Source organism: Aspergillus undulatus (assembly GCF_047715775.1).
Source record: "Aspergillus undulatus strain CBS 261.88 unplaced genomic scaffold BDV17scaffold_3, whole genome shotgun sequence".
Lineage (NCBI taxonomy): Eukaryota > Fungi > Ascomycota > Eurotiomycetes > Eurotiales > Aspergillaceae > Aspergillus > Aspergillus undulatus.
In genome coordinates this window covers 10262-37497 of record NW_027396607.1, presented here as the reverse complement: position 1 = coordinate 37497, position 27236 = coordinate 10262, and the positions used below count along the sequence as shown (strand labels likewise).

The following is a 27236-nucleotide window of genomic DNA, read 5'->3' as shown; positions in this document are numbered from 1 at the left end:
TCGCTACAGAGGGCTTATGGACAAGCTCCACAGAGATTCTGCAAGCCAAGGGCAAGCCAAGAGCCCTGAAGGAACCCCCATGAATCATGCAACGGCCAGGCGGGCCCACCTGAGCCGACTGCTGCCCACATGGGGTTTCGGCCCCCATGGCAGCTAAGGAACAATGCCCTAACAGTAATGACAGTATCCTGCTTTCTTGGGGCCGCCCCCACGCTCGACTGCCTTGGACTGCTCGACACTCATCAAAGTCATTGTATGCTCGAGGTATTCACACTGTCGATCATGGGTTTGGCCCCCGGACGATGTAACATGCGCCTGCCAGGTACTCGAGGCTAAGCAGGACCGAGACCAGATGAGGTCAATCAGTTCGACAAAGTATACGCAGAGACTCAATCGGACGATGGTCGTATCTGAGATCGACGTCTATATAAACGTCCTGGAGTACCGGCATTGAAGCATCCATCCTCGCTCAAGCATCCTCCAGCTCTCTCGCCTGCATTCAACAGCCAGTCTTCGGACCAGTTTCATCTCTTCTCCTTCAAGTTCCAACTTGCCAACTCAATCCAGCACAATGTCTGTCGTCGACGCTATCGGAGTCATCTCCGGTGTCCTCACCATGGTCTCCTTCGCTCAGTCCAACTTTGCCGACACCACTGAGCCCGGCTCGACCATCAAGTTCGCCATTGCCCTCGACGGCAGCACTGGTACTGAAGACGCTGGCGGTGACCTTCCCGATATGTAAGTCATGACCATACCATCTTTGTTATGTCCGCCCTAACATCTCATAGCCGTGTCTTCAACGACTTTGGCGAGTTCAAGAACATGGTCGCCGACCCCGGCACTGTCGGTGATGGCACTGTCGGCACCGTCGAGGTCGACCACGACCAGCAGGGAGTTTACTCTCTTATGTCTGCCAACAACGATGCGATCTGCATTGCCTGGGTGACCACCACCTGGAGCGACGCCGCCGGTGGCAACAAGTTCGCCGTCTCTGGCGACTACGGCGAGGCCTGCGGTGGCACCTGGTACGAGAGCAACATGTGGACCAACACCGACAACTCCTACCAGCCCAAGTGCTTCTGGATCGACGGCAATGGTGACCAGCCCAACACCGGTTTCCAGGTCCGCTGGCCCCGTTACGGCGCCGACATGTTCGACGAGGGCAACACCGATCCCCAGTCCATCTGCAACGACATCGACTTTGGCCTCCGCACCGAGGAGGACCCCAACGTCGTCAACTTCTGGACCGATGCGAAGAAGCGCGACCTCAACGCTCGCCGCCAGAAGGCTCGTGTTGACCGCAAGAAGCGCGCTGCCTGGACTGCCACCGAGCTCGTCGTCTCTGACTCCCAGCACCACTCTGCCACCAGACTCTGCCAGTCTGAGACCTCCATGGGCCCCGACTTTGTGCACAAGGCCGAGAACCTCTTCTGCGACATGGAGAACAAGATCCCCTACCCCATCTGCGGTGGTGGCTCCAACAGCACCGCTACCTGCTTCGACCTCGAGTCGCACAACCTCGTCGAGGGCGGCCCTGGTGGCTTCGTCAAGCGCGCCAACCCCTACACCAAGGTCCGCGACTGGTCCTCCAAATAGGTCTGATGTCTTTTCCTTGACCATCTAGAAGAGGCCTGGCGACCCATCTGTGAATAGTATCTTCCTTTCCTGTCTATACTGTTTTGGTTTAGTGGCCAGTCTCAGTCTAATCTGCATTTTGATGCACCCGGATGATGATCAGATCGGCGTTGATCAGCACTGGCGAGGGAAGACTGGCCCATTTTGTCTTTATTTCCTAGAATTGTTTCATAATACCAATTGACTTGTTCTTACATCTGCACTATACTCTTCTCAAAGATGTACCAAATCTCGCACTTTTCCAGTAGAACTTGCGGTATTCTCTCCACCTCCGTTCGATTTGTCTGTAGCTTGAGTCGAGCTTCATCTTCAGCTTCGAAAAGCTCCCACTCCGGCGATGACGGAGACCGAAATGTATTCGGGTCAAGAGAATTTACAAAACTAGTGAGATAACCTTGGACAACTGGGACAACTGCCTCATTGTACGTGGAGTACGAGGCCCCCGCCCCTGCAAAGCCAGCGCTGATACTCTCTGCTTGGCCGGAGCCAAAAATGACTTCGGTTTCGAAGGTATGGGGCACCCCAAGACCTGCTGCCAAGGCGATGTGGTCAAGGAAATTGTAACGATAGTTCCACACCGGTTGATCTGAGTTCGCTCTTCCTGTAGCCGACCTGCAGATCCAGGTGGTAGGGCATAGGAGGACGCCGTCTGCGAAAATCTCCGACTCAGCCGAGAAGTACCACCCCCGGCCAGGGACGGATTCATTTGGGGGATAGTGATCAACAACTTCTTGGATTTGGGGGCCAGACAGCTGTGGGACCAGCCCTGGATAAAGGTGGCGACTTCACTCTTTGTTGATGCATTCGCTGCGAAGAGACTGCCTTTGTTGGTGTCGTAGCCCAGGATGAGAGGTACGTCCAGGAACTTGTCCTGTTGGAAGAGACTGTATAGCGGGGCCGTTAAGAAGGCTCCGTCAACAACGGGCTGGAACAGCAATTGAGTAGAGAGAGCCGTTAAATTCTCCAGGGAGCGAGGCCGAGTGTCTGGACAGTGCTGGGGTCCAACGACCAGAGACAGCCCATCCGGCTGTAAGCGGAACAGTTGAAGCGTGAGGAAAGCCACGCAAAGTGACCCTCTGACTCGCGCACTGTCAGAAACCGAGTCCAGGCAAGAGACTGGCCAATGGCGCCAACAAAAAGCCCATCATCTCTGCCATCGTACGCGGTGAGATGATGGGCGGCGGACGTTCCTCCAGCAGAGGCCCCCTGGATGACTACGTGCCTGGGACTGCCACCGAACTGGACCCATCAGCAATCACACGATGGGCCTTGGCATCGATGCATACAAGATGAATTACCTCTGGACCCAATGCAGCAGTTTGCACTGATCGAGCAAGCCCACGTTCAGATCGCCGTCAGCGCGAACCTCCTCGCTAGCCAGGAACCCGAGAGGACCAACACGGTAGTTGAAGTTGACCAGGGCAATGCGGCGATTGGACTATACTACCAGATCCGATACGTTGTAATTGGTGTTTGCATTCGTCACAAAGCCCCCGCCTTGAGTGTAGACCGAGACGAGGAGACTGGAGGCAGCAAAGACGTTGACGAACAGACAGTCTTCTGCCTTGTTGACGCGGTCGTTTCGCCTAACCCTATACAGATTGGCGGCCATTGATCTGCGCTCTGCACGCCGGATCTTGTGCTTGGATCGCGTGGAGCCCTCCAGCGCAAGTCTCCCACCGGGGGCTCTGCATAGCGCATCCCAAGGAATTGGGACACCACGGAGGACAGAGCTGTGCCCTTGTACTTGGTGTATCCCAGGTTTATAACACTAGAGGCTGCACAAGTAAATGGCAGGATTGCAAGGAGGCAAAATAACAAGGATTGGCGAAAATCCATTGTTGAATGTTGCTTCGCATGAGACATGACTGCGGTGGCAGCGACCTTATATTTTCTTTTCCCCAAGAGGACCGACCACGCATTCTGCGCGAGGAATAAGCGTCCAAGACAGTTTCTGGCAGGGCAGAGACCCACCTATACTAGAGTGAGCATGGTCAAGTCTGCTTCTGGCCGAAGTTCCTCGGGGTTGTGTGCGAGTCTTACTTTGTACTGCCGGCTTTCGACCGAGACTATCTAGAGCAACTAAAGGACTCGAGCAGATCATTTCTAATGAACTACCGATCCTGGCTTGCTCCGAAAGAAGAATCCATCTAGAAGCTACCGAATTGTTTTCTATCTCTTGATTTGAAACAATTCGCCCTCGGTCTGTGCTGCAACTGCCGGAATTACCCCATCCACGCAAGATCTTCTCGGCATATAGCTTGATACACCACCGGCAGTAAAATGGCCTCGGTAGATATACCTTATTCTTCAAGCTTCGTGTCGCATTTTGATCTGAAACGTCGTGGACAGCCTCGGTGTTCATCCCTACCGGCATTCATGTATCAGAATCAGCGACCGAATCAAAAATTGGGCATATCAAAGCGTAAGAGCTTGTTTGAACATGTCTAGCAAGTGCCGAGGATATAAAAGGCTATGATGACGATAGGATAAACATAAATATGATGTCCTGGAGGTCGGATTCCTGGGTGTTTGGGTTTTTGGAGTCATACGCTCACGCTCTCTCAACAGACAGGCAACATGAAGACATCGAGTTTGTCAATCGGCCTTGCTCTGGTCGCCTCAGTAGCAGGCTTCCCACAGTACTTGGAAAGACGCGACGCCTGGGAAGCACAGGAGTGGATCGCCCCAGGGCCAGACGACTGTCAGTGACTACATGCTCTCCCATGCAAATCTTCACTGACTCACCATGACCAGCTCGCGGACCCTGCCCCGGATTGAACACCCTAGCAAACCACGGCTACCTGCCTCGCAATGGAAAGGACATTACCCTGGACAAACTCAAGGATGGGATGCTCAACGGGTTCAACATCGAGCACGGCGATGCGGTGCTTCTGTTCTTCCAGGCGATCAGAACCAGTCCAATGTTCCCCTTTACAGACCGATTCGACCTCGCCGACCTCGGCCGCCATGGTATCCTGGAGCATGATATTAGTTTGAGGTGAGTTGTACTCGAGCTTGGGCTTTATTGTCTGCTGATGCATGTCACCAGCCGCTCCGACGCATACTTCGGCGACCCGAACCCATTCAACGAGACCGTCTGGGCCGAGACTGAATCGTACTTCACCACGCCCATGATCACCGTGGAGCAGGTCGCCAAAGCTCGCATGGGCCGTCTGGCAACATCCAAGAAGACCAACCCCGACCATGAGTTGTCTATGTTGGCCGATGGCTTTAGCTGGGGTGAATGTGCGACTTTTTTCGAGATCATGGCGGACGGAACGACGGGCACTGTGGACAAAAGGTTTATCGAGTACTGGTTTAGTAAGTCTCCTCCTTAGGCAACATTGAAGGCGCTAATAACCCTTTGTTATTCCAGGAAACGAACGCATGCCTACCGAGATAGGCTGGCAACGACGTAATGTCACCATGCAGGGATCTGAGCGCGTAAAGTACAGCCAAATGCTCATGGAGGCTGCAGGTGTTAAACGCCGGGACCTCAAGTCGGATGAGTATGGACGACCTCTCTTGCACTGACGCCTTACGTCGGTGGCCGGTTTTGATTATATTGCTGCGTTGGAATATGCGCAGGCAAAAGAGGTTGGAAAGACTAGTCTTTTAGACCTTACCCGAGAAATATATGCTACTCGTCATGTAGAACAACCCTTATTAGACCTTGTGCAGAGTATTAACTATTTAGCACCTCATGAAGCTTATATCTTGGGCTCTTTTGTGTTGACTGTGGCCATGTTAATACGTGGCCGCATGTACATGAAATATGGGCCCTATCCATAACTTCGCCCAGTATTTCTTTGCTCGAACATCAGCAATTGAGCGACCCTGACCATGCCTACGTCTGCTTTTACTTCTCTCATTGCACCAGGGCCAGCGCCGCTACCGCTGATCAGAAATGTTCACCAGCTGTTGATTGGCGACCCATGGACGAGGTCCAGGGAGTGGCGTGCGAACATGAACCGCGGATTAACTTGTGCCAAATATCATCTCACTCTCAGCTTATGGAGAGCTGATCCATGACTGAGCAGTGCATAAACACATCGAGCAGCTCACCATTGAGGGACTAAGGGGGCTCACCTCGCGGAAGCCACGAGCGAAAACGTCCCCTGCAGCCACGTTTGGATGATTTCTTCGGGAACGCAAAGACGACGCTGCAGTACGATGGTTAATGCTGGAATTAAGCAATCCGTGCGACGAAGCAGGCAGAGGGCTTGTCGTGGGAGCAGTTCAGTTACACAGCGGACGAGTTCTTTCAGGCCGGGCTCTTTAACACTGGCAGCTTGCTCACCCTCGGAGAATTAAAAATAGTCTATACTACACAGGAAGCTGCTGTAGGACAGTGGTCAAAGGGAACATTTGGGCGATTTGGATGCGAAGTGCTATTTTCGGCGAACCAGCGAGCTTTCGCCCTGTGAGCGGACTGAGAATCTAAACGTGTCACTTGCGCTATTTGGATTTTGGTCGACAAATATGCCCGGGGCCATGTTACTGGCGGCGTAACTATAAATACTGTTGGTCTTCCAAACTACCCTAAGCAATGTGCATGCTTGACGCGACCAACTCGACGCCCTTCGCGTTGCATTCGGAGGCCCGAATGTCAGTTGCCACTTTCAGATGCTCAGTTCGGACCACGAAGCGGCAGTAATGGTACACTCGGTTGTTCAGAATCGAAGAGTTTCCGTGTCTGCTGACGAGGTCATACAAAGTCCTCTCTTTAGATCGTGACTGGTCCAGTTCGAGCATCAATGGTTCAGAGCCCTTGCATGCCCATTACTCCCTAAGGACACTCTGCACGTATTAGGCGCATTTCACTATCGTCGGGGTAGACAACTTACATAGGCCCGAGTCACTCGTATTTGCCTGTCTTCGGAAACAACACCGCGCGGTTTGGCCGGCGAAACTTGTGCTTGGGTGGGCATCTCGTAGCCCGGTTCCAGAGGTGGTTCTCTCGAGGCTGTCGCCTGGACCACCGAGTGCCCCTGGCTGTAGGGAACACCATTAGATCCGTAGCCGAGAGGATATCGCGAGGCGTAGATTGCGGTACGGCGAGAGAGAAAGGTTTTGAACGGAGGGAGACAGCCGACGATAACCGCTGGTCTCTGTTAGCGGCTTCCTTTGGAGGACGATGCACGAGTGTAGCTCACATATGGATGATTCGGCTATGCCCCAGACTGCGATTGCAGCCTGGTCGGTGTAGGTCTTGCCCGTGATGTTGATGGCACGCAAGACGGCAAATGCTATGATGATGAACCCCAGCGAGAAGACAGTGAAAAGTCCGACTTTTTGACGCATAGTAACAGATGTGGACCAGACGATCCACAATGAGAATCCCATGACTGTCATAATCAGTGACCGACTCGGAAAAGCGACGCATACGTACTCAAGAGGTCGGTGAAGATGTCCACAGCAGTGCTGTACGCAATGGTAGCGACAGACCCGCGCCTGTCAATGGGCTTTCTGCATTGTACTTTTTGATCAGACTAAGCTATCCAAAGCGAGACATGAATACTCACAGAATTGGAAGAAACTGGATGGAGGATGGCAGGTGAATCCGGAGGCGAACCAGCAGCCAGCATACGAGGCAATGCAGAAGGCAACAAGGGCCCACCACCAACGACGATAGTGAGGAAGACTGTCAGTCATTACCCAGAACAATGCCAGAAGAGACGCCTTGACACTCCATAGAACTGTCCAAAAGAGCCCAATGATGGCGAACATGAAACGGAGATACATGACCGCATGGTGAGCAATATCGTCGCCTGTCGGGATCAGAGCAACGTAGTATAGATGAGGTGCTTGCAAGGTCTGTAGAACCGCGTTGAATACCAGAAAGAATAAAGCCAGGATAATAAAATAGTCGTCTGCCAGAGGACGCTTCAAGCGTGCGAGACGAATCGCGAGGCGAGCGCCGGTGAAGAGCACCGCCAGCCCAGCGCCAGCCCAGGCCACTGCAATCAAGCCGTCCTCCGACAAGCGAGTGGCCACTCCCTGCGGGATTGCCAACTCATCTGGGATACCAGAACTCATTCTCCGGGTGGTAGTGCATGCATGCCATAGACCTGGAGGGCCACCCTTCGTATTTGAAGGCGACCAGCTGCTGACCAAAGGCAGTAGCACAGTGAGAATGCACTCTTTGTCTCTCTGCGCCAAGTCAGTCAGAGCCCGCTCAATAAAGGATCAGGCAATTGACGGCTTTCCAGATGCGTCCATGTCAACTGCGCCCCGGCCGATTGTGGACAACACTCGCAGTTCGCTGGTGGCCAGCATGCAGCTTGTTGATCAGTGGGTGGACTTTCGAGCAAACAACAGTGCCTGAAGGGCAATCCTTGTCAGGACTGGCTGACACTCCTTTAAATTGATCGGGCTTCTCGAGTTCTTTCATTGTCCTTCATTGTCAACAAAATCATGCAGCTGACCTTGCTGCTGGCGCCCAATTTCGGCGTCGGCGCAGTCTCTGCTCTCTGGCCAGAATGCAAATGTGCCCTCTCGGCCACTCTCGACGGCAAAACTGCTTTCTAACGGCTGATATACAGAGACTCCGAATGGTGGCAGCTAGAACGAGATTGATTGACCTGGCCTGAATGTAGCAGTGTCCGGGAAGTTCATCTTCAACACGCCGCCAGCCATCGCTTGTTATCCTGACCCCGAATATAACAAGCGCACAATGTGGCTATGCCAAATCGCAATGATCGAACGCGACATTACAAGCTGACGAGCCAATCAGGTACCCTTGATTAATTGACAATGATTATCCTCTCAAGTACCCCGGTCGGCCGAGCAAATGCGACTTGGGGCGGTCGCCGGTATAAGCCATCAATGCCACCGAGCCGGAGGAACTAGTTACAGGCAATTCTTTCGCTCAAGAGAATAATGTGCGCCTCGTTATTTGCAACACTGACCATGGCATGCTAGGAACGTATGTATCGCTGTGATACTGATCACTGCAAAACCTGGATGAGATATGTTCGCAAGGGCAATACGTACCAGGAAGTCTATGAGCATCCATATGGTTTCTCGAAATCCTACTCGAACGACTCAGCTTTTACTATTGAGGGTGGCTATATTCGAAACGGGGCCCATGAGGAAACATTTGCTTGTGACTTAAAGGCGACCCGGTTAGAGCCCATCCCAATGCCACGAAAATACCAGAATTGCTGCCCTCATAGACAGTCAGCATTATCGGCGGCTATATTCAAGGAGGCGGACACTCTCCTGTTGCGAGTCCTGCCGAGGGAGGATTACGGTGCTCTTTGTGCCGCCAAGAGATCGCAAGACGATTAGGCTCGGGGGTGCACCTATCGATATGTATAATATTGACATACTTGATCAACACTGGCACAGACCGGTGCTATGCCAGGTGCTCCGGGACTCCGGAGAGGGGTGTTTAGGGTCTTTCACCGGAGTTACGGAGTGATTTCCTGATTAGAGAGACCCTCTTTTCGTTAGGGCGCACTCTGGCTGCACGATCGCCAGTCAGTCCCCCGCTCAACAATCTTGGATCGTCTAGATGGGGTTGAGAGACGTGTTAAAGTAAATCTACATAGCCTTCCAAGAGTTGGGGCAGCAAGTTGTAGTTAGCGAGGTGCTTGCCAGGCTACATTTTCATGATTTGCACATTGGATCCATTTGCTAACATATGACTGTTAAATAGATACGTAGCTATCTAGGTCTTCGGACACGGAACTCCCATGTTGAAGTACACAGCCTTGGTCTGCGTGTAATTCTCCAATACTGCCTCGCCACACTCGCGACCAATTCCGCTCTCCTTGTAGCCGCCAAACGGAATGCTCCAGTGCACGAAGTTATACATGTTGACCCAGGTTGTACCGGCGCGGAGGGCGTTTGTGACTCGGATGGCTCGCTCGTAGTCCTTTGTGTGGCATGCGGCGGCCAGTCCGTATGTGGTGTTGTTGGCCTGCTTGATGACCTCTTCCTCTGAGGAGAACTTGGCGATTGCGACTACTGGGCCGAAGATTTCCTCGCGCATGATCTACGAAAGTTAGTGGTTTCAGCTATCTGCAAAGTGAGAGGAAAGGTACCTTCATCTCCGGGTGAACATCAGTAAAGATAGTGGGTTGAATATAATATCCACCGGTACCCCTGTCGATAGCTTTACCGCCCAAGTGCAGAGTGGCACCTTCTTGAATGCCCGAATTGATGTATCCCAAGATCTTGTCGTATTGCATCTTGCTGTTTTGCGGTCCTTGGTTGGTGCTTTTATCGAATGGGTGGCCTACGGTGAGTTGGCTCAAGGTCTTGGTAAACTTGGCCAGAAACTCATCGTAGACGTCCTCATGGACATAGATCCGGGTGCCTGCGTGGCAAGTCTGGCCAAAGTTCATGTTGATTCCCCAGGCGGACCAGTCGACCGCAGAATCGAGATCGGCGTCGGGAAAGATGATATTCTACCCTCGTCAGTAATGACCAATACTAGCGAAAAGGGAACTCAAGCTAACCGGTGACTTGCCACCCAGCTCCAAAGTGACCTTCTTCAAGTTAGAATTGGCAGCAGCACGCATGATGGCCCGGCCGGTGGCAGTTGATCCTGTGAAGGCGACCTTGTCAACATCCATATGATGTGCGATGGCACTGCCAACAGTTTTGCCGTAACCAGAGACCAAGTTAACTATCCCCGGAGGAAAGCCAGCCTGAGAGATGAGCTCGCAGACCTTGAGCGCGGAGAGAGGCGTTGCTTCGGCAGACTTAATGACCACAGTGTTTCCGGTGACCAGGGCCGGTGCAATTTTCCAGATAAACATCATCATCGGAAAGCTAAAATCCAGTTAAACGACAGAGGCCGGGCAAGGAAGCAAGGGAAACATACTTCCAGGGAATGATCTGACCACACACGCCGATGGCCTCTCGACGAGTGTATGCAAAAGTGCCTGGGATGTTGAAGGACGTTTCACCGCGCACCTTGTCGGCCCAGCCGGCGTAGTACCGCAACGTTCCAATAGAGCCAGGCAGGTCCAGGCTCGAGCAAAGCGGAACTGTCTTTCCAGTATCGGCACACTCGAGTGCTATCAGGTCATCCTTGTTCTCCTCCATGAGATCGGCCAGTTTGCTCAAGAGAGAGCCACGGTACGTGGGGTTGGCGTTGGTCCACTCCCCGGCGTCGAAAACCTGGCGGGCAACGCGGACAGCTTCATCCACATCATCCTCCCGCCCTTCAACAATGGAGATCAAGGTCTGGCCGGTCGCGGGATCTTCAACGTCAAACCGAGCGCCCTGCTTGCTGTCGACGAATTGGCCGTTAATGAACAGTCCGGTAGGGACAGAGATTGAGCGGCCATTCAGTTGGAGTGTTTGAAACATGGTGAATGAACTAGCGTACATAATATTATTCAGTCGCAACTTGAAGCCACCATAGGGAATGTAGACTTGTTCTTATATGGTTCTGAGAGACTGGTATTCCCAATTTGGACTCCCCAACTCCGACGTCGCCATGCCCAGTGCATCACACATCACATCAGGGTGGGTCAAGACCGTCGATCCAGAGAGACGGACTTTGGCCGCGCTGTTGCGACTGCAGACAAGTCGAACCTGCAAGATACTATTTGCGACCGAGGATTGAAGGTTGACGAAAAGTGTTTTATCTGATTTACGGAAAGGCCAACCTCCAAGACGAGGAATGTCGTCATCGAGGTCATATAGCATGAGTAACGGACCATCTTGTCTTTTCCCTACAGAGAAGTCAGTTGGTTTTTAATAGTTGGCGTAATTGCAACCAGCATCTCATGCGAAGGGTATGTAGGGAGATGGAACTTGCCCTCAACAACGGGAGACCTGAAGCTCACTGGGCAAGATATATTGTCACCAGCAACAACACCGCTTCGTGCTATGCCACAGCCCACAAGTCGCGACAGCATAAGCCATGTGGCTTAGGACTCCGTGCATCAATCCTGACCATTCGCGAAAGACGCGGAATGCAGATTCCCTCATCTGGCTAGCCCAGCGGAACAGCACTCGTTTTCCTCTTTGGGAAAGCATATATCCCCGCGACGATGGAGAAGAGCCTCTGTTGCCAAAACAATTATATGAAAAGTCGGCAGCTTGGTGCAACCCCTCTTATGCCCCCAGCTGAAGCGAGACTAGATCAAAGGCCTTATTGACCGCCACCTTGTCAATGAGTGCCGGAAGAATTACCTCACCTTTGTCAATCGCGGCTGTGAGATGCTAAAGCCAGACACCGATCCTGAAGAGGGAATATTCTCTGGAAATGACTGGAGAAACTATATTCTTCCTGGTGGCACTCGCCTTGCGATGGGGCTCGAGGACGAAGGACCGTTCGTGGAGAACGCAATCGACAGCCATGTCGCCCCGTTCTACTTGGGATTCAAAGACCAGATCGTGCAACGGATTGAGCCGTTTGTTGGTAAGCTCTGTGGATTCCAGGACTCCTGGTGCTTGCCTCGTTCACTGCTGCGGTGCGCGGTCCCTGGAGCAGAGTCCACGCCTGTACATTACGACCAAATTGTCCTCAGAGCCGCGCCACCGACCAGCATCACAGCTTGGATTCCTATTGGGGAAATTGAGTTGGAAGGAGGCGGGTTGATATATTTCGATCGGTCCCAGGACATCGGTAGGAAATACGAGGAGGATGACGCGAAAAGGATCTCTGCTGTCAACCGCAACATGGCAAAAGGCGGATGGCTAGAGAGGGACTCCCCCAAGTTTGGAAAGCAATGGAGACACGACTGGCTGGTGGTATGTTAACAGAATCCTTCTGCCACGCGTTCGCGATGCATTGACATGTGAACGCAGGGCGCATACGAAGCAGGAGGCGTAGTACTGCACAGCCCTTTCATGGTTCGTGGAGCTATGAACGAGTCTAAGACCGGACGCATCAGAGTCCCCACGGACCTCCGATTTGTGGACAAGTCGAAGCCCTTCGACAAGAGATGGACCATTGCCGCCTATAGTGACGAAGATCCAAACCTGGCGCGCAAGCCTCCGAAGAGAATCAGGGCATGAAACAAGGCATGGCCATGGAAGAGCCCAGAATTATAATTTGTTGATGTTGAATATAAGATATACTTGATGCATAAGATCTGACTGCACTGCTTGTATGCATGTTTAAACAGTATAAATTTCTCATCGGGCCAAATGTTCGAGTCGTCTACAAGTACACTTGAATTCGCACACAAAGTCGAACACGTTTACCCAATTGTATCCCCGGCAGAAGTCCCAGTCGCTAGACTCAGGAAGCACTGGGACATTATAGCACCTAATCCATAATCAGATATCACGCCGGATCCGCCCCACAACCCTAATTAGGAAAGCCTGGGACGCAGCCCAGCCCCATGGAGGCTCCCTCCCCAGAACTGGCTGGGAGGCGGGGCGAAGATCTGAGGCATGGTCTGCTCTATATTTATAGTCCATGGTTCGTTACCCGTAAAATGTAGTAGGACGACCCCTGAGCATAATACCAACTTGTCTGTGAATATTTTCTGCCCATTTCTTACTATTATCACCATGGCCGACCAAGGCGACAAAACGAGAACTGTCTCTCATCATGAAGATATCGCAGACGAAGTCCCCAAACAAGAGGCGCTCAGTCAACTGCAGATACCAGACAGTCTTCGGAGCCTGTCCGATGACGAATACAAAAGACTCGGACGCAAAGCAGCCCTCAAGATAGACATTGTGGTCTTCCCACCTCTCATGCTGATGTATATCCTGAACTACCTGGACAGGAACAACACAACCGCAGCAAAGCTCGCCAACATTCAGGAAGATCTAGGTTTGTCTGAGACAGAGTTCCAGAGTTGTATCTCAATTTTATATGCTGGATATAGTACGTTATTGGACCCCTTTCAGCCCTTGCAAGGTCTGACAGCCGCAGTCATCATGCAGATCCCATCGAACATGATTCCGGGGAAGCTGAAGTGGCCCGCCGTCTACATTTGCGCAGCGATGGGGATCTGGGGTGTTATTTCGGCCGCCCAGGCAGCAGTGACCAATTTCGCAGGCCTGATGGTTGCGCGGTTCATGGTTGGATTTGTCGAAGCCGTCTTCTTCCCCGGGGCGCTCTACTACCTGTCCATGTTCTATAACCGCAATCAGTACGCGTTTCGAGCAGCGCTCTTCTACTCTGGTTCTCAGTTGGGAAATGCGATTGGAGGACTCTTTGCCATTGGGATATTGAAATTAGATGGAGCTCACGGACTGGCCGGGTGGCGATGGGCGAGTCTGCCAGCATGGCGTGCAAGTTCCATGCTAACTCCAGATAGCTTTTCCTTGTTGTGGGTGTTTTAACCGTCGGCCTCGCATTTATTTTCACCCTGATACTCCCAAACTCACTAGATGGTGTCCCCCGAATGACGCAGCTGGAGCGAGACTGGATTACCTGGAACTACCAGAAAGACCAGGGTCAGCAAGACGATAGGAACGAGATCAGCGCGACTCAGGGCCTCATGCTTGCTCTCCAAGATCCCAAGACCTGGTTGCTACTGGCCACTCTGTATGCTGTCTTCATCTCGGCGGGCGTAACCAACCTATTTCAACCAGTGGTCGCCACATTGGGTTACTCACGGACTATAACCTATGCCCTGAGCGCACCGCCCTTCATTCTTTGCTGTTTCGCGATGATGGTCGTCGGTTGGAACTCTGACCGTGTGGGAGAGCACTACTATCACATTGTCTTGCCGCTTGGACTGACCATCGTGGCGAATGTGATGGCGGTCGTGACGCTGAACACGGAGGCCAGATACACGGCCATGATGTTGATGCCCGCTTCCTTCTATTCTGCTACGACGGTCATCTATTCTTGGATGTCGGGCTCACTCAGTCAACCGGCGCCTAAGCGAGCAGCGGCGATTGCGATCATCATCTCTGTTTGCAACACCACGAATGTGTGGACGCCCTATCTATACAATGGGGCCCCGAGGTACTTGACAGCGTTCAGTGTAAATCTTGCTGCAGCCGTGGCGGCCATTCTAATGGCGACTCTCAATCTCATATATCTTGTTCGACAGAATCGCAAGCTTGATCGTGGGGAACCGACAGGCAGGAGTGGCCCAACAGCAGCTCAGCAAGCGAGCGGATTTCGATACCTTAACTATCAGACAAGTGTTGATGAATCAGAAGATCTCGATAGTAAATAGATACATAAATACATAGGCCAGGAGCTTTGCGTTATAATGAAGTATTAATGCTTCTTGGGCCCCAGACCGTCACACTAGGTATCGACCGGTGCGAGTCCGTCAGGACCAAGGCCTATACCCCAGGGATCTCCGTAGTTCACGAGCAAATCATCAAAGACAGACAGGTCCTGGGCTGTAGCAGTGTCTTGGCTGACTGCGTTTATTGCACCCGTATCTGGTATATTGAAGCCCAATGTTAACACTTGCAGCTACTTGGGGATCTCGAGGTACCGCTGCCCAGTTAAGTCTCCTTCAACGCCGGCTGAAAGGCTTGCCTGCCAGGATATCAGACGATCCTGGAGATGCAACGCAGTAGCCTGCATACTGTGGAGGGTATGGCGCTTTCTTCGAGGACTGTAGAACTCACTCAGGAGTACCCCTAGAATCTGTGACAGCCGAGCATAATGAATTAAACCGGCAGCAGTGCAAAAAGAGCTGTTGTTGGGATCGCGAATCCGGCACTCGGAGGGAGAGAGATCCTCATCGTTTGCGAGAACGCATTCCTCCTGGCCAATGTCGTCATCATGAAGCGCACATGGACGGCCGAATATGCGGCTTAATATACGATCATAGGTGTATATGGACCAAAAGACGCGCTTGTGGTACTCGCGGTCGACGTGGTTCGCAGGTGAACGGGTTGAGAGACGGTGCAGCCCCAACGCCTGCGCCTGACGCACGATGATGCCAAAGGAGGACCACGCATCGTGCTTTTTCGAGTGGTTGAGCAGGTAACGGATCATCTCTTGACCCAAGCCATCGTTGTTGTCACTGCTGTAGAGTCTCCAATACAGGCCGCGCAGAGTTGGCTCGTGGACAAAACGGGAGGTCGTCAGGCCAAAGCCAAAGTAGTCGCGCAACAATGCGTCCGCGACAGACTTTGGAGGTAGAATAGCCGGACGCCTGGTCGAGGTTGCATGAGGATAGTCTGAAATTGCAGCGACATTGAGGGTAGCCTAGCTAGGTGGTCCCTGACAGTCTCTAAAAAGGCAATTCCGGATGAGCTGCCATGATAATGTCCGTACTGGTCCGCCCGAGCTGGCTCATCGAACGGCGACTCATGCTAAGTGGAGGCATCTCATGGCATTTCTTGGAGAATAGTAGCTCCAGTATCTGCTTGAGTATATAAGGGTGATATGTCTACTCCAGAGCTCGAGGCTGTTTGCATGTAATGGCAGGCTTGACCCTGCGCCTGGCAGCGCACGCACGGCTTGTGCCCCGAACATCTTGTTTTCTTTCTATAGGGAAGTCAGCTCGACGAGTACCGCGCGCACAGCCGGACGGGCGCATACCTCCTACAGGCTATACAGGCGGCTTTTATCTTCGTGCATGAGAGGGGCGGTGGTAGGGAATAATCCTGAAGGGAGAACTATGACTCTCCATTACCCAAAAGAAGGCTCACTGAGATCGCTACAAGCAAATTATTGAGTAGCAGGCAACGAGACAGCAGAAGGGAAATGCGGGGAAACGAGCATTCGGAGTTGAGCATTCGGAGCAACTCCAATTGGCAACGAACCATGCTGGCAGATATAGCAATATAAATGGCAGATCGGAGTCTTTCCCAGTGTTTTATTCTTCAGGGCAATTCCAATTAACCAGCTCGGCACCGCTACCCGCTTGGTTGATTGTCCCGTTAGCGGCAAAGACGGCCATTGTCTCACCCTCGAGCCGGCCCTTGGTCCAAGTGAAGCCGTATCGATTGGTTGGGTTGGCGGACGAATTTCTCGCGAACGATAGCCAGAGGTCTTGCAATACTTGTAAGTCTGGAGGAACAGATATATCTCAAGGAGAGGAGTTACCCTGCATAGCGAACCCAACCTTGTATTCGTAAGGGGTTGAATCATCACGATACAGCCAGTGTGTATTGAAGATGAGCGGGAGTTCGGCTACAGTATAAAATAGAAAGCATGAGTTAAAAAAAATGCTTATCGACAATGGTGAAAGACAGGCTCACCACTATGAGCTGCACCCACCCAGGGCAACGGGGAAATGTTGCTAAAGTTGCCGGAGTAGAGGTAGCGGTAGGTGGTGAAATTATTGTTCAGTCGGTTCCTAGATTGAGAGTTGTGAGCACCCCTATGATCTGAGTTGCTCGTGCTGACGATGCCATACCTGACTTCACAGGCAACAGGGCAAGTGATTGTGTTCAGTCCGGCTTGGTAATTCTCTGGGCTCTCCCCGCTTGCATTGAATGTGCCAAAGGAAGCCCCTTCGTTCTCGTTGCTGCCTGTTATCATTGGCTAAAGAGACTCTCAGTCAACTGCAGCAGGTAGTGGATGTTCCATAGAGGTAACCCAGCAGGTTAGCCAGTAGACCAGCCCCAGCTCGAGCCGTCACGTCGGCATAACGCGTAACATTATCAGATATAGGGGAGAAGTAAATATTGGACGTATTGGACACCAGTACAGCCAGAGTCGGACCATCTACTCCTTGCATGCATCTGAGCTCGTCTGCGGCATCAAGGTTGCCACATCCGGCAAGTCCGGCGAGGTAAGTAAAGTTAGAGTGCGAAGAGTCTGGCCCTCTGAGCCTGGCGTTTGGATCACATTACCGATTCGCTGCCACGTTTGCTGGTGACAATTCTATCTATCGAGGACGTCGGCTGTCAGCACAAATGTGGGCTAAATATGACGTGCCTGTCTATTCCTATCTGTTTGACCAATGGCCAATTGGTGGACTCCCAGATACAACTGGCACTACGCATTTCACCAAAGTGCCATTGGCCCATGATAACGAGCTAGGAAATGGTTTCGTGGCGCCTTGGTGCCCGGCTGGGAGCGTGGTGGCGATGCTTGGTCTTCTTGGAGGGCGCAGGACAAATTAAACATCGGAAAAATAGCCGACCACAAAAGAGTTACTTTTGCATCAGTGGTAGAAAAAAGAATCATCTCGTGTCAGCGGGATCTGCGGTGGTGGTACTACTTTATAGACCCTACTGATGAATACACAGCCCACCGATTCTACCTCCGAATAGGTCATTGTTTCTACGTCTTCGCCATTGTGATAATGCGATAGGACAATTGCACCATTCCCATCATAGTGTACTTTATTGAAGGCGGTATTTGAAATCTATCAAAGTATGCCGCATTACCATCTCATCGGGTTGGGTATTGTCTAACCCGTCCCAGCCATAGTAGTGGAAACAGGATACTGCTATCCCGAGTGCACTGCGTGATTACAGGAGCTCATGGAAGATTACAGCAAAGGAGAACATTTACTTCCATATCCCGAGCAATGATTCTCTTTATTTGGCATTATACTACTATGATGCGCCTTCGAAAACCGCCTGGACGTCCTTGCATTGCAGGAGAACTCGGCATGTAGGCACAGAAACCGTCTAGAGAGACTAGCGGAGATGCTCACATCAGCCACAACATATAGAAGCATGGAGCAAATGTCTTCAAGGTCTAATCCAAAACCATTAGCATTTTAGTGCCTTCACCGTACAACCTCCATCCGAACATGCCTCCTTCTGTTCTCATCACCGGCTGCAGCGCCAGTGGTATTGGTTCCGCCCTGGTCGAAGAGTTCCGCGCCAAAGGCCTCCATGTCTACGCCACTGCGCGGCCCTCGATAAAGTGAGCCACCTCGAAGCATTGGCCAATGTCACTATGCTGCAGCTCGACGTACCATCCTAATCCAGCATCGAAGCCGCTGTCCCAGCCGTGCAAAAAAACAGTCTGGTCACCTGGACATTCTCATTAACAATGCCAGATATTCTATGGTAATGCCGGCACTGGACAGCAGAATCGAAGATTCGAAAGGCTTTTTTGACGTGAATTTTTTTGGTGTTCTTACGACGACGCAAGCCTTTCCACCCTTGATCACCGCTGACAAGGGATCGGTTGTCAACATGTGCTCGATCTCAGGGTTCCTAAATGCGGCGTGGGGGAGTGCGTCTCTCCATATGTCTTTCTTTCTCTAGTACTAACTGCCTATACACATACAATGCAACCAAGGCCGCTCTCATGGCCTGGAGTGAAATATTGCGTTTGGAGCTGGAGCCGCTCGGCATGAAAGTTCTTTCGGTGATGTTTCGGTGGTGAGCGGCAGCACTGACACCAACATCAACCCTCACCCGGACCTAAGTCCACACGAGAAGTCATTCTATCACAAGGCAATCGAGAACATACAGACAAGAGAATCCGGTCAGGGCCCGCTACCAAAGACTGCATCCGCGGATTTTGCAAAAAAGGTTATGGGGGATGTACTCAGTGGAGCATCCGGGTCTGTGTGGCGCGGAGCGATGGCATCAATGGTCAGAATCGTGGTCAGCCTTGCACCTACATCGCTCGTGGACCATTTAGTAAAGTCCGGTATTGTTCTGGAGCGTCTGCCATGATAGATGAAGCCTTGAAAAGGAATGTGGGATAACACTTTTATGTTTGATATGGTTTGCGGTGTATATAGACCACGCGCATCTCTGCTCGTTCGATTGACACTCAGTGTTATGTCCACTCAGATGCTGATCCTACATGACCTGCCTTTGGTAATTATAGCAAATGCTATTTGAGAGTAAAATGTAGGCTTTTACTACCTCTGCAGCCGGAATCGTTTCAAGCGGTGTTGTACAAGACCTCGATCCACTCAATATCGAGATACGCGGCAGCCCCAGTGTCCATGTCTCCTGTCCAGACGCCACCGTCACCCCACTGTGTATTATGAGCAACGTTGTGTATCCGAAGTCGGGGAGGAAAAGCACTTACCATGTTCAAAATGAAGGTGCTTGGGACGCTGGGGATACCGTATGTCTTTGTGTGAACCAGCTCTCCATTGAGATACCAGGAGCTCAGGTCAGCAGTCCAGTCCAAACGGTGGTCATTCCAATCCGTCCAGACAGCGCCGCCCGCCATGACTGCATCGGTAGAAGCTCCAGGAATCTCGTTTCCATCTTCGTCTAGACCGGGCTGGTTGGTATAGCGAATGTGGTTTGTCGGGTCGCGAGTCAGGATTTCAATGTCACTCTCGTTGTCGTCGTCATAGTAGGTAAAAATGCCAGCGCACGTTCCAGCATCGCCACGTACTCTGGCTCGCACGCGAATAGAGGCATGGAAGATGTTGGACAGTTTGGTCTCGACTTCAGCCGAAGAGATGAAGTTTTCATTGCGGTATGCGCGCAGGACAAGGTGGGTCGATCCGTCCTCATCGCTCTCTAAGGTCAGACATTAGCATTGCTGGGAGGCAGAGGCAGGCAGAGTGCAAACTAACCAATGTAGACATTTTGGTTGCTATTGAGCTTCCTTATTGGGCTGTCTTCGCTTACTTCTGTACCCCATGTCTGGATACCAAAGTCATTCACGAAGAGGTCGGAAGTGAGATATCCGGACTGCACAGGGGCTGCAGAGGACTCCTCATCAGTGGTAATATTGGCAGGCTCGCTGCTGTACAGACTTGCATCCAAAGAACGAAAATCATGGAAGATGCGATGGGCGTAGGTGGCTTCCTGGGCGACAGCCGCTCCGGCAAGGAGAAGAGAGATCTTGAATAAGTGCAACATGACAGACTTGTTGTTTTTCTTGATGGACACTTTTCTGAAGATACCGGCGGGAGCCAGCCGGTATTTATTATCCTGCAGTGGTACTGACACTATCTTCCGCCCCAGCGCCGATATGGGGGGCTGAGCGAGAGACCTATTAAGTAAAGTGGCCCCCACTTGGCGAAATGAAATTGCACTTTGGCACAAGGGCCAAGCTGCAGAATGCTACGATCTGGCCAGTTAACTGCCCTTGATCAGGCACCAGGAGGTGGCTGCACTTGGTCTCTCTGAGTGAAGAATGTTGGCCCCCAAAAGCTCGCACTCGCTCCAGACATGGGGTTACATTCAAAGCAGGATCTTGAACAAAAACCGTCGATCATTGGACCCTTCCATGATTCCAGAAATCAGGCCATGGCCGCCGTGTGATCTGAGCTCATATCTGTGACAGCCGTAGCCAATGTCTGAAACTGCGCCCGAACCTGCTATGACCTTGAATCCCAGCAGGTTACGCAATGCTGAACTTGTCAAGTGTTAAGTTTCTAGAAGAGTAAAAACGTCTGGTCTATATACTGTCGTCGGAATGATAAATGTGGGCTGTTGTTTCAAGGCAAATAGTTCTTCAATTCAAAGTGATCTATATTTCCGGCGTGTGGAGCTTACAGCGTAGTATTGGAAGTTAGCATTCAATGCCCACGAAGACAGGAACCTCCGCCACTATTTTATCCCTTGTTCGTCCACTGAATTGTATAAATTATGCCCGAACAATCTGCTTTGGAATACAAAAAGCTCTAGGCCAGTTTTATTATAAATCACTAATAAGCTGGAATGTTCTACTAACAGAATAATTGCCACCAAAACAATATAAAAGAAGCTGATATTCATGTATTTAGTCTGCTTCTCTTAGTTCTTAAGAGATCCTACGATTTATTATATCAAAGTCCACTTTAGTGGCACCAAACTGTAAGGCACGGTCATTGCCTGAGGTTCTAGCGACTACTGAGTCAGATGCCGGGTCAATGAAGACTCTGATTAGACCAATAGGAGAACAGTATTTAATTGCAGGTAGTACAGGAATACAGGAATGAATAGCTGAAGACCCACGGGGGGTTTCGCGATGAGCTATATACGTGGTGATTCGGAGTCAAGGCGGAGGGGACCTCCGTGGAAGTCAGTTCCGACGGAGGAAGCCTCCGCGGGATTCAGTTCCATTGCCCAATTAGGCAGAGGTGAGGCTTGAGTATAGAAGTAAGGCCCACGGCCGTAGATGCCTGAGGTGTTGGTGGCACGTGAGCAGCTGCTCGTGACACAAACCCTTTTCTATATATATTTGATGCTACAACACTAGCCCTACTAAGGAATAGTTAATTTAGATATATATCTTATATCAGGTCCACCTTCAAGCAGTAATGTACTCACTTGAAATTGTGTCTGGACACCTTGTTGGCTGAGCAATAAAGTTCAATAGTAATAAGCCCGGAAGAGCTATATCGGACCATACGGAAGGAATACATAGTTTGACATGATTTGATATATAACAAATATATTAGACAGAACCATAATCAATATTATATACTTTACTTGTCCGGCCAGCCGAGACTCTAACAAAAGCAGAAAATCCAATAAGAGCTAAACAGAAGAAAAGGCAACAGTAAAACAAAAAGGACTAACAAATCCATGCAAGTCATTATATACATGAGAGAGTTAGACCGGCCACAGTGTCTCGGGCCAGCTGTCTATAAACGGCTGCCTAAAGCTAGCGGCTAAATGAGTCTAGCGGAAGGCAAAATAGGTCATTATAGCTTGATGGTAGAGAGCTGCAGCCTTGTTCTTCGACCCAGCGCTCTCCTTGCTCTTGCAGAAAAACTTGCGTTTCGCCTCTTCTTTCAGAATGGTGGAGGTAGAAGTGGTTGAGTAGGTCGACGAGGCGTCACCGAAGGTCTTGGTGGAAGCCTTGGTAGAGGACTTGGTGCTAGTAAAGTCCATTGCTGCGGTTTTGTTTGAGGCGGAATTGAGTTTTGTTTAGAGTAGTATTGTTGAGATTTACGACATAGCTAAAAGCTTGATAGTTCTGTCGAAGACTTTGACACTGTGTTTCAGGCCGGTTTTGAGGTTGAGGAATGTGGTATGTGCGTAGAGCGATATCGAGGAACTAGAAGTCCGGATGTTTTCTATGAGGGTCTCGAGAGTATTGATCTGATTTTCTGTATCGGTGCTAATGCTAATGGTGAAAAGAATCCAAACGACAGATTGCAACCTCTATATATACCCATCTTTGCAGTATAGCGAGTCATATCGACCATATGTACTCCGGTAGTTTCTACCCCAATGACAAGGTCGAGAATTGAAGCTTAGCACGATGGAGTCCTTCGAGAGCCCAGGATCAACCCCGTTCCCCTTCAACCAATCTAATGCAGCGGATTCAGCCTACTTCTCGTCTCAACACACCAGATTTGGATCCGTTGCATATTTTGGAGCGCATGAGTCACGAAGGGTGTGCGAGGGGGACTCCGGGGTGCAAAAGAGTGATCAGGCCACAACTGACTTTAATGCATTTGGATACCCGTGTTTACAGAGCAAGATGCTATTGGTGCTCCCTAAATGACGAAGCGATGTTTGCATTGTGATCTGGCGGCCTCGACTTGGTTTCATTGGTTTTAAGGAGGAGAAAATTGATGTAATTGAGATTTCAAATAGTCTCTCATTCACGCTGGCATGGAGCGAAAAACGCAAAACAGCATCCTGAGTTGATTAGCCTGCGGGTCGATACGTGTAAAGGCCACTAGTTAACGGAAAGGCACTGCAGAGTATCAAAGATGAGTGGGACGACAGTCCCATGCATATCGGAATTGGCCTCGTCAATGTTATATTGGTTAATTAGAAACTGGACCAGGAGGAAAGGAGCCCCAAAGAGATATTTCTATAGGGCAGAAAGGGTAGAGCTAGAGCACACTGAGGGGTGCAGTAATGAGGACATTAGATTAATGAGTGTGTCTTCGGACGCTATACTCCTTGCCTCGTACATAAACTGTGAGGACGATTGGCATATATTCTATAGACGGCCACCGGAGGTAGTTTCGTATGTGAGGTGCTAATAAGCAAGTGTTGCCGGACGTTATGGTCATGGGAAGAGGCCACACACTCCGGGCGGTTTACGGGTTCATTATGGTTTGTACTCGCTACAGTGGCCAGAAGCCTACCAATCGAGGAGAGTATCAGCATCACTCACCCTACTAGACGGACGAGCAGTCTGGGATGGCGCTACAAAGGATGCGGGTTGTGGCTGCCTCGCCAGGAAGAGACCGTTTAGGAAGGTGCGATGGGCGCAGATGGTTGTTCGGGATGGGAAGGGGCGACTTGAAGCGCTAACGGAGCTGAATGCCACGTTCTGCTACAAAGTCGTCAATTTCTAAATCCCCATGCCTTGAAGTCAGTTGAGCTTTTTGGACCATTCTCCTCCTAACTGCTGGTTGTCACGTCTCGGCGCCTTGTCATCGGAACGAATCTGCGTCTAGGTCCGGTAAAACCCCGATTCTGCCCGGTAGCTGTCCTTAGTCTTGGTTTGGGCGGACAGCCCGGAGAGCAGCGTCGGAATCAAAGGGCACTGTCATATGACTCCTGCGTACATACCAAGCCGCTAGAAATGGCTGCGCAGAAATTGCTTTATAGAGTTGGACGGGAAAGATGTCTCGGGCTCGGAAGCTATGAGTATATAAACATTTATCTCAAACGCCTTTCCCAGCAGATCATGACCCATCTACTTCTTTCACTCTCAAATACCACCTCATCATGGACGTCCACGTCGTCTCCAAACTTGATAACCGGCAACATGCAACTTTTCGGGTCCCAGCACCGAAAGACCCACTGAATCTGTCTTCAATACGCGTTCGCGCGGCTCTTCTTGGTCTCACATCGAATAACCTTACCTATGCCATGGGAGGATCTGTACGCGGATGGTGGGATGCATATCCTCTACCGAGTGCCTCCCCTGCCCCTTATAATGACAAAGAATGGGGTATAGTACCGGCATGGGGCTTTGCAGTAGTTCTTGATACTACAATCCCAGAAATTGCACCGGGAACGACAATCTTTGGGCTCTGGCCAACGTCGTCTTTCCCGGTAGAGCTGGAGCTTGTTGCTACAACACCATCAGGCCACTGGCAGGAGGTTTCACCACACCGGCAGAACCTGGCTTCCTTCTATAACCGGTATACTATCGTTGATACGAAGGGCCAAAGTCATGACAGCTTCGCTTGGGATGCAGTTGTCTATCCAACTTGGGGCGCGGGATATATTCTTAGCGAGTATATTTTTCCCTCAGATCCAGCAACTCATCCGGCCATCCACCCCCTTGGTGGAGAGAACTGGACTCCCGAAGATTCCGATCTCTCAAGGACTGTCTTTACTAGTCTCGCAGCATCTACCAAGACTGCTCGGGGTGCTGCCTACAACTTCTTTCGCAGACCAGCTAGCTCTGGTCCCCTGGGCTTCTTGCAAATCACATCATCACCTGGATCCCTTGATGAAGCTGCACGAAATTTGTCACCGAAGTTCCCCGCCAAAGCGCTAGCGTATTCAGATATCGCGCAGTGCTCAAAGTGGCTTGCGAGCCTCAAGCCAAGACCACAACGAATCATCATTGCTGATTTTGGAGCCCGGGATGGGGCTCTAGAGTCTCTTATCGAAACTATTCAGGATAGCGGGGAACTACAGTCGCTTAAGATGACGATTATTGCAGTGGGTAACCAGCAGAAAGTTTGTTCATCCTCTTACCTCACTTACTGCAATCCTCAGGCAGCACTGACAAAGAGAAACCAGGTGTATACTATGAAGGAGATCATGGCAATGCAGGTCTCCTTTGCGTCGAGGAAGCTGCAGATGAACACGTCCGGCGTCCAAGACACTGTGCTGCGACTCAGAGATCCAAAAACTTACTTCCATGAGCTCCACATGCGTTGGAGCGAATGGCTAGATAACCGTGAAGCTGCTGCCCCTGACCTGCGCCTAGTCTGGGGAAACGGGGTCGCTGGGCCACATGGCATTGAACGGGGCTGGGAAGCGCTATGTCAAGGCAAGGTTGAGCCTGGGGAGGCGTTGGTGTACCGCATGTAGTTGGCTTATATGTGCGCTTTTAGCTGGGCTATTAATGCTTTTAGAATTTTGAAAAGAGAGGATCTTATTCCGCAACAGGCACCACACCTAGAACTTAGAGGTCAGCCTTTTTGAGCAGGCATGTCAGCAGTTCGGCCTACTGTTCTAGTAGACCCGGGAGTGGCACCCACTTAGGCTGCGGCATAACTGCGTTTGACCGCGGTTAGCCATCACCATAACCGCGCGGTGAGGTGATGGTTAAGAGGTTTTGATAACCTAGTATATAGATATTATCAGGATATAGGCCGCGGCTGCTGAGCAGGGAGCATGGACTGGAGATACTACTGATAATAATTTAGGGTTAATTATAGATAAGGGTTACAAGGAAGGGTAGGAAGCTATCCAATTATCCCCCCTATCCAGCCCCCCGTTATCCATGCACAACAATAACGCAATGCCCATTGGCCGGATTCGCCGGTCCAGTCGGATGCTGTTTCAGGCCGGGGTGGATTGGATAGTGCAAAAATTCATGGTACGCGGGTAATATAGCCCGGTAGAGGTACACCATAGAAAAAAACACACTTACGGCTTGAGCCACCCCCAACCCCGATGAGACCCAGACTTCGCGCAGGTACTCATCAATGTATGGACTATCATATAATCTAGTTTGATTTCCTGTAGACTGTCTGGTTCTGTGTAGACAGCGCTCTAAAAATTGAGAATCTTGATAGTTTTCCCGGAGCAGGATTATATAAGGAGGATCCTGAATTTTATCAACAAAACTAAACCACTTTAGGATTTTGTTGACAAAACTAAACTACTTTTGGATTCTGCTATAATATTCCGCCTAAGGTTACGCCTCCGCCCAGGTTATGCCTTAGCCCAGGTTACGCCTTAGCCCAGGTTACGCTTCTATAATTACGCTTCTATAATATAGTTAGGTAACTGCTTGTCTGTCCCAGCGATTTATATCTTTAGAAGGCATCCAGATATCGCGACATTACTACAACAGGGCGCGATTAGCAGAGCATAAACTACCTTATCGCTACCTGACCTTACCTATGCTTGCTACGCGGTGCATGTTATGGGATCAACCCATAACACCTAGGCAGGCTATCAGGGACAACACAGGCTAACTTAGTTAGCAGGGACTAAGGGAGATCAGGACTTAGATAGCAATATACTATGGCTGGTATTAGACTAAAAGAAGACAAGGGTGGCTCAGCTTCTTTGGGAAGCATATCTTCTGCTTGAGGGAAGTCATGGGCAGTATGAAGATCTGGGCTCAGTGGTCTCAGCAGGCACAGGCGTGTGGTCGGCATCTGCTTGGTTAACCTGATTTATACTGTTAGCAGCTTCTGTTGCTCTAACAGACTGCTGCTGTGACGGCAAGCTAATCAGAACACTCAAACGACCATTCTGGCGCTTATATTCAGAATCCTAAGCATGGAGAGGAGAATTATGTACATCGGAAAGTGTTTGTGGGAAGCCTCTAGTCCAGGACCTGGGTAGAAATATAAGGCTGGTTATAGGATCTATAAAATTATATAATTAACTGCTAATATATCTGCGAGGTCTATTTTAATATTAAGAAAGAAACCTGTCTAGTTACTCTAGTCTCTGATAGTATATAAATACTACTCTAGAAATAATACTATTTAGACAAGCTCTATTACTCCTAGCTAGCAAGAAATTCAGGTTAAATTATCTTTTATCTATTCTCTTTTCTCCGTGATACTAGATCCCTGACTATAGAGACTAAGAAGGGGACTTATATTTATATTAATAGACTTTGCTATAGCTAGTTCTATAACTTAATTAAAGAGGTCTTTGCTGCTAGGAATTAGTACCCCTTTAGTAATCCCCTGCTTGAGGTCCTA

General features: G+C 50.6%; 11 protein-coding genes across 11 annotated transcripts; 6 read left to right on the top strand and 5 right to left on the bottom strand.

Annotated features, from left to right (window-relative positions):
* Positions 1–571: 571 nt before the first annotated feature.
* On the top strand, positions 572–1596 carry BDV17DRAFT_286866 (uncharacterized protein; the record flags this gene model as incomplete). The annotated part of the gene is made up of 2 exons (XM_073761027.1): positions 572–738; positions 789–1596. 2 exons carry the CDS (start codon positions 572–574, stop codon positions 1594–1596), a joined length of 975 nt encoding a protein of 324 aa, XP_073620020.1.
* Positions 1597–1826: 230 nt separating this feature from the next.
* BDV17DRAFT_279019 (Alpha/Beta hydrolase protein) lies at positions 1827–3474 on the bottom strand (the record flags this gene model as incomplete). Its single annotated transcript, XM_073759641.1, has 6 exons — positions 1827–2387; positions 2420–2596; positions 2626–2874; positions 2942–3008; positions 3075–3192; positions 3234–3474. The coding sequence occupies 6 exons, from the start codon at positions 3472–3474 to the stop codon at positions 1827–1829; spliced, it is 1413 nt and encodes a 470-aa protein (XP_073620019.1).
* A 741-nt stretch (positions 3475–4215) lies between these two features.
* BDV17DRAFT_286865 (peroxidase family protein) lies at positions 4216–5172 on the top strand (the record flags this gene model as incomplete). Its single annotated transcript, XM_073761026.1, has 4 exons — positions 4216–4339; positions 4393–4636; positions 4688–4959; positions 5015–5172. 4 exons carry the CDS (start codon positions 4216–4218, stop codon positions 5170–5172), a joined length of 798 nt encoding a protein of 265 aa, XP_073620018.1.
* Positions 5173–6420: 1248 nt separating this feature from the next.
* BDV17DRAFT_286864 (uncharacterized protein) lies at positions 6421–7677 on the bottom strand (the record flags this gene model as incomplete). The annotated part of the gene is made up of 5 exons (XM_073761025.1): positions 6421–6438; positions 6486–6742; positions 6795–6986; positions 7031–7117; positions 7164–7677. 5 exons carry the CDS (start codon positions 7675–7677, stop codon positions 6421–6423), a joined length of 1068 nt encoding a protein of 355 aa, XP_073620017.1.
* A 1636-nt stretch (positions 7678–9313) lies between these two features.
* On the bottom strand, positions 9314–10965 carry BDV17DRAFT_298826 (aldehyde dehydrogenase family protein; the record flags this gene model as incomplete). Its single annotated transcript, XM_073763775.1, has 4 exons — positions 9314–9640; positions 9690–10055; positions 10107–10422; positions 10475–10965. 4 exons carry the CDS (start codon positions 10963–10965, stop codon positions 9314–9316), a joined length of 1500 nt encoding a protein of 499 aa, XP_073620016.1.
* An 858-nt stretch (positions 10966–11823) lies between these two features.
* BDV17DRAFT_286862 (uncharacterized protein) lies at positions 11824–12624 on the top strand (the record flags this gene model as incomplete). Its single annotated transcript, XM_073761024.1, has 2 exons — positions 11824–12357; positions 12415–12624. The coding sequence occupies 2 exons, from the start codon at positions 11824–11826 to the stop codon at positions 12622–12624; spliced, it is 744 nt and encodes a 247-aa protein (XP_073620015.1).
* A 329-nt stretch (positions 12625–12953) lies between these two features.
* On the top strand, positions 12954–14756 carry BDV17DRAFT_279017 (major facilitator superfamily domain-containing protein; the record flags this gene model as incomplete). The annotated part of the gene is made up of 4 exons (XM_073759640.1): positions 12954–13008; positions 13226–13447; positions 13496–13836; positions 13884–14756. 4 exons carry the CDS (start codon positions 12954–12956, stop codon positions 14754–14756), a joined length of 1491 nt encoding a protein of 496 aa, XP_073620014.1.
* Positions 14757–15004: 248 nt separating this feature from the next.
* Positions 15005–17029, bottom strand: BDV17DRAFT_286860 (Alpha/Beta hydrolase protein; the record flags this gene model as incomplete). Its single annotated transcript, XM_073761023.1, has 5 exons — positions 15005–15670; positions 16389–16537; positions 16592–16678; positions 16747–16844; positions 16905–17029. The coding sequence occupies 5 exons, from the start codon at positions 17027–17029 to the stop codon at positions 15005–15007; spliced, it is 1125 nt and encodes a 374-aa protein (XP_073620013.1).
* A 1225-nt stretch (positions 17030–18254) lies between these two features.
* Positions 18255–19134, top strand: BDV17DRAFT_279016 (uncharacterized protein; the record flags this gene model as incomplete). The annotated part of the gene is made up of 3 exons (XM_073759639.1): positions 18255–18370; positions 18456–18685; positions 18791–19134. 3 exons carry the CDS (start codon positions 18255–18257, stop codon positions 19132–19134), a joined length of 690 nt encoding a protein of 229 aa, XP_073620012.1.
* A 214-nt stretch (positions 19135–19348) lies between these two features.
* BDV17DRAFT_286859 (glycoside hydrolase family 16 protein) lies at positions 19349–20289 on the bottom strand (the record flags this gene model as incomplete). Its single annotated transcript, XM_073761022.1, has 3 exons — positions 19349–19444; positions 19499–19944; positions 20001–20289. 3 exons carry the CDS (start codon positions 20287–20289, stop codon positions 19349–19351), a joined length of 831 nt encoding a protein of 276 aa, XP_073620011.1.
* Positions 20290–23987: 3698 nt separating this feature from the next.
* BDV17DRAFT_104606 (DUF2855 family protein) lies at positions 23988–25401 on the top strand. The gene is made up of 2 exons (XM_073753738.1): positions 23988–25020; positions 25084–25401. Exons 1-2 carry the CDS (start codon positions 24055–24057, stop codon positions 25375–25377), a joined length of 1260 nt encoding a protein of 419 aa, XP_073620010.1. The 5' UTR covers positions 23988–24054; the 3' UTR covers positions 25378–25401.
* The last annotated feature ends 1835 nt before the right edge of the window (positions 25402–27236 follow it).